The following is a 10,772-nucleotide window of genomic DNA, read 5'->3' on the forward strand; positions in this document are numbered from 1 at the left end:
CAGTCTTACGGATCAATATACCAATATTTAGACCGGGGCATGAGCCGGCCCAATTGGCCTCCAAAATTGTACAATTAAGATGCAAGATATCCAAACTTACTAACGTAATATCTATACTTCAATTGCTGCCGCTTAACTATAACAAATTACAGGATATGTTACAGATTGCTCAATGTCCTTTTTCACAGAAATATATATTCATGCGATAATAGGTCTTTTGTACATTTTGCTGATTTTTTAGAAGTCCTTTGAAATCTTGATTTTTTTCTATCTATTTGCTCATAGTAAATAATAGAGAATAGTCTAAGCTAATAGAAAGCTCCTATTGTACAGATCACATTCGCACTCCTAAGCCGAAAATCAATAAAATATTTTTAGTAGAAGCCTTTGCTATTTATCTCATCATTCTCTCACTTTAAATCACTTCACTTCACTTGTTAAACTACTTATGTCTTAATTATTTGATATCATTTAGTATCCCTCATGGAGAGTGGAGAGTTCAATGATTCGTCTTATCTTTTATCCGATAGTCTCGTGCCCTAGCACTAGGCAAGTCAAATAACTTAGCCTCACCTCTTTCTATCCAACTCTCCCTTAAACGCACAAAGTTCCAACAAACACCTACGTTTTATTCGTAGATATCAATAAAGAAAAATTTGTGGACTGGTGGATACAAACACAAAGCAAGCAGCCTTCGGATATCCAAAAATGTGGGATCGAAAGGGATACCGTGCAGATATCTGGAGCAACTTCGATCAGGTTGCGCATTATATTTCTGGGCAACTAAAGGTGATGTTCAAGCACTGTAGGGAGATTTTGAATCATCCGGACTCTATCATTCCTTCTACATCTGGGAAACAAGGAACAATTGCTCTTCGGCGGCATCTTACACGAGCAACCTGTAAGAGAAGGGAAAACGATCAAGTCTTCAACGCCTTCTGCAGCATCAGATAACTAGTTATTGAGAAGAAGCTAATTCCTTATTTTAACTAGGCAAATACCGCTCCAGAACTTTTTAATGAGGCTCGTGGGGAACACCAAATAGTCGCCTCAATCACAAACCTACGACTTCCTTTTGCGACTATCGAGCATCCTGAATTCCTAATTCTTATACAGATAGCTCAACAAGCACCTTCAGCCCTAATTCTTTTATCTCGAAGAAACATGCAACGCCGAATTCTGTCAAAAGCTCAAGACCTGCAGAAAGAGATACTTCAGAAGCTTCCACCAAAGGTAAAGCTCTCATTAAGTCTAGATTGCTGGACTTCCCCATTTCAATAGGCTTTTATGGCAGTCTCTGGATATTTTATTAACACTGAGTGGGAGTATCGAGAGGTTTTAATTGGCTTTGGACCTCTCCCACATACATACCAGGGCTTCATTAAGCACAGTGGTACTAGAGTTACTCGAGAAGGGCGGGATTAAAGAGCGAGTATTAGCGGGTACGACCGATAATGCGTCGAATAACTCGACTCTTATCTCAACCCTCAAGGATTCTATCCTTTCTCCTGGTCTAGGCTCTAATGTTATTATTATCCGAATTCCACACCTCGCTCCTGTGATCCAGCTTAGCATTTAGCAGCTCCTTGATCAGATGAAGGCAAATACCATAAATGAGAATATCGACTTCGTTTGGTCTGAAAAACGCGCAAGAATAGCTGGCCAAACAATGAGTGAATATAGTATGACAAATACGCTAAAAAATGTTTGATTCAATGCTTATTCGCCCTATTTATCGGACTTCTACTAATGATCTCTAATCTAGATCCAAAACCTCGCTATCTTCATTAATGCAAGTCCTATACGTCGCGATTGCTTCCAAAACCTTCAGAAAAAAGCGCCTCGCTTAGTATCAATCCAAGACGTTACGACACACTGGGATTCAGCAATCTTAATGCTCCGCCGAGCTAGGAAACTACATATTTTCTTTGAAAAAAAGAGGATTAGGAGAGGAAAAACAGATCCCTGAGGCTCTAAGATCAGCTGAAAGCAAGCTGAAGGAGTATTATACGATGAATGACTTCCAAGATCTCGGCGATATATATGCAATTGGGACTCTTTTAGCACCGCAGTATAAGCTTGAGTTTTGTTCAAGGCCCTGATTGGCAAGATGAAGAAAAGGACCATGCCGCTCAATGGAAGAAAGGTCTCGAGGATCGGATGAAGGAGTATCAGGAGAAGCTCTACGAATCTATTTCACAAATCGAAGGTCTACAACACGCAAAGCCTGTGACGCATGGGCACATGGATGCTGGCTGAGGCCTGAAGAAGCAGGCAGATCGTGGGGACGTAGATGATTGGGTAGAGGGGGTAGATAGCAAGACCCAGTCCTCTTTCTCTCTACTATTTCTCCTCAGCTTAGTGTCTTTGACGAATGGACTTCTTTTGAAACTGCCAACTCATAAAGCCCACGAATGAGGTTGATCTACTACTCGCTGGAAAGCCTCCTGCAATAGTTTCTGAGCTTGCTAAGTATCTAAACGGTGGTAAGTGATTTATTCCAGATTTCAAATGACTATTGATACGTCCCTGATTTTCTAATCATTATATCTAATCACTTTTCTACATAGACATAGTGGCAATGCCACCTCGAGAATTAGAGAGGGATCATCAACATACGTTCCCGGTACTCAAAAGGATCGCTTGTAATATCCTTTCCGTTCTAGCTGGAGGCGCAGGCGTTGAGCGTTTGTTTAACTCGGCACGTGATATTTGCCATTTTCGCCGAGGCTCATTAAATTCAATTACTATCATGGATTTAATGCTTCTTTTGTGTGGAACTCGATTCAATTGAGAATATGAGCTTGCTTTCAACCGGAAATACGCCATTGAAGATGAGATAGAACTTCAAGAAGAAGAGGTAAATGAGCGTACGCGGGATGAGATGATAGAAATAAGCGATGATGACCAAGGCCCATCGCAGCAGAGTTTTAAGAGGCAAAGGAGTGATTTATCCGATAATGACACTGAGCAAGAGCTTGATGATAAGCCCAAATTACCTGAGCAAAGTACTCAGCGCGCTTCAGGTAGAGTTCGAAAGGGCTCAAGACTATGAGACGAATATGAAGCCTAGTCAATATATCGATCTCAAAATACTCCATTTCAACTTAATATCCTTTAGTTTGATTTAATCTCCGAGGACAACCCTCATAGTTCTTGTGACGAAGGCGATACAGCGTCGTTTAACGTGCATAAATTATGAAAGATAAAACGTGGACTTATGCACGCTAGTTTAGGAATCGCTACATGCGTCCAGGTAACGTGATTCACTACCGAGCTGCGCACCCCACCTAAAAACGCGTCAATTGATTGGACCTCTCTTCTTCAATCAACCACCATGCCACCAATTCGTACTCAATCCTCTCAAAAAAGTACTGAGCAAGAGGGTATGATTTTGTTAGCTATTCAGGCTATCAGCAAATTGCCTCTATACGCCAAGCAGCGCTCGTTTATAGCGTCCCGAAGTCTACTCTCTACGCGCGTCTCCATAGAACCACAAATTGCGCTAAAACTCGCGCAAATGGCTTGATATTGACTGCAATTGAAGAGGATTCGCTCCAAAAATGGATTGTCTCTATGGATTCTCATGGAGCAGCCCCTCGCCCTCTACTGTACGAGAAATGGCAGATTTACTTCTTAAAACGCGTGATCTACCTATCCTCTTTCAGTCGGTCAAAATTGGGTTACAAAATTCGTTAAACGGCATCCTCTCCTTACATCCCGATTTTCGAGACTTTACGATTATCAGCGAGCTAAATACGAAGACCCGAAGATAATGTCTGAATGGTTTTCGCTCGTTTAAAAAACGGGTTTAACGTACGGCATTGATCCGGACGATATCTATAACTTCGACGAGACCGGTTTCGCAATGGGCGTGATTTCAACTACGAAGGTTATTACGAGATGTGAATACTATGGTCGGCGAGTACTTTAACAGCCTAGAAATCGTGCGTGGGTTACTACAATTGAGTGTATAAGTTTAACGGGGTGGGCACTTCCTCCGTGCGTGATTTTCAAAGGCAAAGTCTTTATTGAATCTTGGTTCGACGGCCTTCCGAATGACTGGAGATTTGAGGTTAGTCCAGATAGATAGACGTCCGATAAAATCGGACTTCGATGGCTCAAAAAGCTCTTTATTCCGTCTACTTCTTCGCGTACGAAGGGGATGTATAGACTATTAATACTTGACGGCCACGGGAGTTGTTCAACCCCGGAGTTCGATCAAATTTGCGATCAAAACAATATTATCGCAATTTGTATGCCTTCTTACTCGTCTCACTTTTAACAGCCTCTCGATATTGGCTGTTTTGCGGTATTAAAGCGCGCGTACGGCCGGCTTATTGGGTCAAAAATGCGGGTTGGAAAAAATCATATTGACAAACTTGACTTCCTCGAAGCCAGTCCGACTGCACGAATTGAGGCATTTAAATTAGAGACTATAATGAATAGCTTTGCGGCCGCTGGTTTAGTGCCTTATAACCCTGATCGAGTACTCTCGAAGCCTGATATTGGCGTCGTATGCCGACACCTTCCTCAAGCCGGGGTAGCGACTGGGAGCTCAGAACGCCCTCGAATTATGTCGAATTATAAGATCAAGTTTCTTCGATAAAAGCCTTGGTAAAACAGCGCTCAAAAAGCCCTCCGAGCCCGCTGCCAAATCACAATGCAATCAGTGGCTATTCTCGAGAAAGAAACAAGCGATTTGCGCGCTGAAAACGAGAAAAAGAAGCGAAAAAAAGGCTAGATCTACAAGGCAAATACCTTCAGAGGAAGGCCTTCTAGGTCAAGAAGCCTCTAGATTAATGCTACAGCTAGAGCAAGTAGGTTTAGCACCGATACCTAGCGAGGTATGCGATATTCCGGCACCTTCTCAGCCACGTACGAGGGCCCTACCGAGGTGCTCTGGATGTGGAATTCAAGGTCATAAGAGAAATGCTTGTCCTAATAGGCCTCGAGTTTAGCTTATTGAATTTAATCGCGTTTTGGTTGAGATAAGTGCATTTGAAATTGATAGATTAGGATTCCTGGGCCGCTCGCTTGGAAATTACGTGAAAGCTCAGCGAGGGTTGACAAATCTTTTGGAAAAGGGGGGCATTAGTCACCCTTGCTGAGCTTTTCACAACCCTCGATGAGCTTGGTGCCCAGCTTTTGGCGAGCTTGTTGGCGCAAAGGCGCCATTTAGGTCTTGAGTGTAGTTTGTACAGCGACGATACAGTAGTCGCTGAAAAATTGGAGATTGCCGAATTAGATGAAAACAATTTCCGACTGCAAAAGCTGATGATTGCCTTAAATTTGACGGGCGGCTTTGATAACTCGGGAAGAGGTGCAGGACCGTGCTCGAACAGACTAAAGAATCGATCGCGCGCCACCCCGTCGGTCGTCCCCCATCGTCTCCCATCGTCTCCCATCGTCCCCCATCGTCTCCCATCGTCTCCCATCGTCCCCCATCGTCTCCCATCGTCTCCCATCGTCCCCCATCGTCTCCCATCGTCTCCCATCGTCCCCCATCGTCTCCCATCGTCTCCCATCGTCCCCCATCGTCTCCCATCGTCTCCCATCGTCCCCCATCGTCTCCCATCGTCTCCCATCGTCTCCCATCGTCCCCCATCGTCTCCCATCGTCTCCCATCGTCTCCCATCGTCCCCCATTGTCCCCCATCGTCTCCTATCAACCCGTACAATAAGCCAACAGAAAAATGTCTCTACCTCAAACAGCGATTGCTATGGCCAAAGTTGAAAAGTGGGCTTTACAACTGAAGAATAATCGAAAGCTTAGCCCAAATCACAAGAAGAGACTGTTGGCTGATATAGAGCTCTTGAAAGGGACGAGATCTGGGGCATCCAAGTCAATGAGAGAGAAACTGAAGATATACAAGGACTTCTTGATCAAATGCGTCAAGGAACCTGGCCGTGAAATTATGGTGCTTTGTTCGCTGGCACTCGGCGTCAGCGGCATATGCAATCTAAGCCAAACGTACCACCAGCCAGATCTATTGGAATACTTGATCAAGATGGACTTGAAGAACGATAATCTCTCTGCCATGGTTCAAGAGTACGATGTTCCGACCAAAGACTTCTTTGAAGACCGCCCTCAGGACGCTGAATACCGGCGTCAATGTGGTCCGAGCTCCCATATGACGAAATACCTGCAACAGCTATTAGAACAAGTGAACATAAATGTCGAATTGGTCTTCCCTTTCGATCCGGAATGCGACGCCCATATGACCTTGAAATTGGATATAAGTCAAAATGCAGCTTGGGGGACCTTACCTTACTTCTTTCAATCCGACTCTGAGCCCTCGATCGTCAACTGTACTTCCCCCGAGAATACCCCCACTTGGTCTCCTGCTGATACATCGATACCGATAGTAGGACCATAGTACACCTTGAAACTCTTCTCGTCTCCTTTTTTTATGATTCGCACTTGTCCCTTGTCGGAGATAGATATTTTGCCTGGATTATTCATGTCATGTTGATAACCGGGCGCAAGTATTGTAGGGTTTGCTGCAGTTGCGATCTGAAATCAAAGCTTAATACGGAGAATAAAGGCGAAATAACAGGATTGCAAACATTTTCCGGCATTTTGTACTTAGCTGTAAGGTAAGAGAAGAGTTCACAAAATATAGAATAAGTTTCTGCCAGCCTTCACATTTTCATTCACGGCAGACACGCACGTGGTCGTTGGTGCCCAAGTGGGGGGATTTTCGAGATACTGATCACGTGCATGAATACACGCTCCGTTCGATATGAATGATCGTGACAAGGATGAAAACGATTAAGGGCAGCAAAGTAATTGATGAAATTCCATATCCGTATGCACGAGAGAAAGAATTAAGAACGCAAAGGAGCAGAAAGACCCTCGGGTCTCTCACGTGACACTGGATCGTCAAAAAATTTGCAGTTTCGCCCCATATGGTTATCGCACAGAAACTTCACGCTAATGCGCCAAGATAAGTTGCAACTTACCTGGAATCTCGTATATAGTATGAAATATCTCATGGAAGAGACTAATACGCATTGAGTTGTGGGATTCTGGGATAAAGGATGCAACTCTTTTCTTGCCAAAAACCTTTACTTGAAATATCAAGCCAATCAGAGGTCCTACGACCTCGTGAATTAGTCCATCGTAATCGTAACTTCAAGCGCTACGGCCTGATACCCGTTTCATAGGGGTTATGGAAGCGATGGTTGGGACAGGTGCGAACGCACAAATTTGGCCCCCGGGCAGGAGAGGAACAAACACCAAAAAGCACGGCCCTGGCAAGTCCACGACGCTTCAAGAAATCCTGGTCAAGAGCGCATCGGCGCCAAGTGCAGCAGGTCGTTGAAAATACAAGATCCCCACACGCCCGGGACTCTTGTGGAAATAGTAGAGCAAAAGGCCGGGGCATTTTGGACTGCCTTCTTCCCAAAACCACCGCCAGCCGATCTATCCGACAGACTCATTCCGGTACCCACAGCAGACCGACTTTCCAGCAGTCATCGCTCAAGAGATACAGGAGGCGGTGCACGGAGCGAAAGCAGGGAAAACACCTGGAGAAGACGGCATACTGAACTCTCTCTGGCATAAGCTCATCGAGATACCGGTGCTTCTGGAAACGGTGGTTCAGTTATTCAATGCATGCATAAACACAGGCTACAACCCGTCACATTTTCAGCGCTCGATCACGGTGGTGCTTCGGAAGCAAGGCAAAAGTGACTACCAGCTCGCAATATCCTACAGACCTGTCGTGTGGTTGAACACGCTCGGGAAGTCCTGGAGGCAGTTGCCGCGCGACGGATCAGCTACGCAGCAGAAATCCACGGTTTACTCCCACAAACGCATCTAGGCGGGCGAAAGGGCGTATCCACCGACCATGCGATCCACATTATCATTGATGGAAGCAAGACCGCATGGGGAGAGGGCTTTTTTGTGGTATCTCTGCTGATGTTGGACGTGTCCGGAGCGTACGACAATGTCGCCCATGAACGTCTACTACACAACCTCAAGAAACGACGCATGGGACACTTCGTTCCCTGGGTGAGAGCCTTATTGACCGATCGAAGCACAAGGATTCGCATGCCCGAAGGCATGTCCGATCGAATAAATACACCTACGGGCATCCCTCAAGGGTCGCCGATCTCACCGATTCTCTATCTCATCTACAACGCAGACCTCGTTGAGAACTGCGGTACCGGTGTGACTAGCAGCAGGTGGCTCGACGATGTTTGCTTCCTAAACCCAGGAGACGGTGAACGCGAAACCGTCAAGAAACTCAGAGCGGTATGTCGCAAAGCCGACCAATGGGCCGAGAAACATGCGTCAGTTTTTGATCAGAAGAAATATGCACTGGTGCATTTTATGAACACCAGAGAAGTCGACCCACGATGCACGTCGCTTCCTCTGCGAGGTCACACGGTGACAGCGACGAGGACAGCTGAGCGATACCTCGGCTACTGGCTGGATCCAGGCCTGGAATTCCACCATCACTGCGAGAAAGCGCTGACTGAGGCCGGCGTCTCTCCCCACGCACTACGCAGCCTGGCAGGTTCAACGAGGGGAGCCTCACTCTATGCAACGCGAAAGATCTACCAAGCAGTGATCATCCCGCAGATGCTCTTTGGGGTTTGCGTGTGGTATCAACCTATGCTCATCAGTAAATACAAGGCACGCCAAATCAGCTTGTCATTCACGGCAGTACAAAAACAAGCAGCAAGCCTCATCAGCGGAGCTTTCAGAACCACGGCAGAAGAGGCACTGAACGTAGAACTTCACCTACCGCCTATCTCTGTTCACATGAACCGATTGGTAAAGGAAACGGCTCTGCGACTACGGAGAGGACCGCTTTTTGCGGTCCCGCCCACGATGTTACGAGCCTGGACACCATATGAGAGAGACTGGGCTGGATAGACATCTATGGAGGCGCAGGCCTGGAAGACGGACGGATACCTGACGACTCCCCTGGGAACTTTGAAGAGGAACTGGGAGAGTCGAAAGGGATTCGTTCTGGCACCATGGCAAGCCCCACCAGACGTATCGAGGACAGAGAAATTGCGGTCAACCATCATGACCGGATCTTGAAGAAAGACCCAAGAGAAAGACCACTGATTCTGTGAACTGATGAGAGCGGAATTGATGGAAGGATCGGAGCGGCAGCAGTCGTCGACCTAGAGGACCAACATGCCCATAATCAAATGGGAGGCGACATTCCGTCCACCGTATATGCAGCAAAACTTCGAGCCATCGAGATGGCACTTGAGATGGTTCTGGGCAGCAGCACAGATCCATAGGCTAAGCAGGCGCAGAATGGGTTGATCATCTTCGTAGACAGTCAAGCAGCGCTGAAGGCGCTTAGGCGACCATAGATGCCATCGGGGCAGATCTATCTAGCAGGATGCCTCGACCTGAACCAGCAGCTTGTGGGAGGAGGTGTCCGAATAGAACTCAGATGGATTTTTGCGCACCGAGATTGCGGGTCAACACGCAAAAGAAGCAGCGCAAGAACCATGCGGCCCACAGAAACCTCTCAATCGAGATATAGCCGTGTCACGAAAACCCCCCACCCTCTCGGGTAGGGGGTGTTCCACGGCCTATTGCAATTAACATCCAAAAGCAAATTCTTCATTTCTTTAACTTCTAGCTCATTCTTTAAGCCCAAAATCATAGAAATAGAGCCCGTCAATAAGCCTACAAGAATATTCATCCTCAGGTTCATCATCATCCTCAATTTCAGCCATTTCCTCCAATCCATTATTGGCTAAATCTGCGGCCAATTTCTCTGCGTCCTTCCGCCACGTACGGAGCTTCGACTCCTTTTCTTTTTCATTCCTACGCTGATCAATGGCAACAAATCAGTGTGATCATTGCACGGGAGTTCTAGCGGGCGCTAAGCTCTTTCTGCTCTAGCTCGCCCCTTTTTTCTACTAGGGTTTGATGGTCCCAGCGGGAAAACCTGGAAAATAGTTTAAGGGTCCACTTTTTCTTCCCTATAGTTAACTTCAAAGCCCTAATCCGAGTCATGTCCCGCCCCTATGGGATAGGGCAGCCTAACAACGGGAGCGACAATAGGCCTCGGTAATCCGTGATAAGGCTCTAAGTTCTTATCAGAAAGTGGATCATCCTAGAAGTATATATTCGAATATACAGTGCCCTGAAACGAAGGAACGGAGTGGAAGGGGTTACCAACCCCACGGCTTCGCAACGCCGACGTTGACGCTGCCAAAAACGCAGCGACAGACACACACCCTACCCTCCCGCCAAGCCTCTCTCTCATTGGTCATGGTTGGATCCCAGGTCACGTTTCTTCCTTCTCGTGTTCGCTTGCCTCTTTTGTCTCTCTGCTTTCTGATCATCGTGCTTTGCATGCTTTGCCAGGATCATCCCTGTATCTTATGCCGTATACCCTTTCAGTCCGCTATCACAATAATATGCCTATGCCAGTGCTGCTTCCTCGACATTCAGACTGTCTGCTGCTCTCTTCTTGCTATTCGCCTGTCATTCCGCCTCGCCTACGTAGCCCTAATCTACACCAATACTTTCGCGTGCCTCCAGCACTTTCTTTTACTTCTATGCTTTTATTCTACAACTTTGGGCCTTCCACGTTCACTGCTGCCTTTCAAGAATTTCCGTATCCAAATATGTTACTCGTTTTACTATCTGTGCTCTGTAAATATTACCGTCTCCATTGTATACCGCCACGTCTTTGTTATTCTTCATTCTCATATGCCCTGATGCCCCGCCTGCCATACACGGCAAGGTTACCTAACCCCCCTATACAATTCTCTCCTTCCATT

General features: G+C 46.4%; 3 protein-coding genes across 3 annotated transcripts; 2 read left to right on the forward strand and 1 right to left on the reverse strand.

Moving 5' to 3' along the window:
* Positions 1 to 2,581: 2,581 nt before the first annotated feature.
* N7511_011263 (uncharacterized protein) lies at positions 2,582 to 3,055 on the forward strand (the record flags this gene model as incomplete). Its single annotated transcript, XM_057133640.1, has 2 exons — positions 2,582 to 2,705; positions 2,796 to 3,055. 2 exons carry the CDS (start codon positions 2,582 to 2,584, stop codon positions 3,053 to 3,055), a joined length of 384 nt encoding a protein of 127 aa, XP_056978597.1.
* A 2,291-nt stretch (positions 3,056 to 5,346) lies between these two features.
* Positions 5,347 to 5,658, reverse strand: N7511_011264 (uncharacterized protein; the record flags this gene model as incomplete). The annotated part of the gene is made up of 1 exon (XM_057133641.1): positions 5,347 to 5,658. The coding sequence occupies one exon, from the start codon at positions 5,656 to 5,658 to the stop codon at positions 5,347 to 5,349; it is 312 nt and encodes a 103-aa protein (XP_056978598.1).
* Positions 5,659 to 5,695: 37 nt separating this feature from the next.
* N7511_011265 (reverse transcriptase) lies at positions 5,696 to 8,889 on the forward strand (the record flags this gene model as incomplete). The annotated part of the gene is made up of 3 exons (XM_057133642.1): positions 5,696 to 6,367; positions 7,460 to 7,672; positions 7,723 to 8,889. 3 exons carry the CDS (start codon positions 5,696 to 5,698, stop codon positions 8,887 to 8,889), a joined length of 2,052 nt encoding a protein of 683 aa, XP_056978599.1.
* Positions 8,890 to 10,772: the final 1,883 nt, after the last annotated feature.

This window comes from Penicillium nucicola (assembly GCF_028828085.1).
Source record: "Penicillium nucicola strain IBT 29836 chromosome Unknown utg000013l, whole genome shotgun sequence".
NCBI classification, from domain to species: Eukaryota; Fungi; Ascomycota; class Eurotiomycetes; order Eurotiales; family Aspergillaceae; genus Penicillium; species Penicillium nucicola.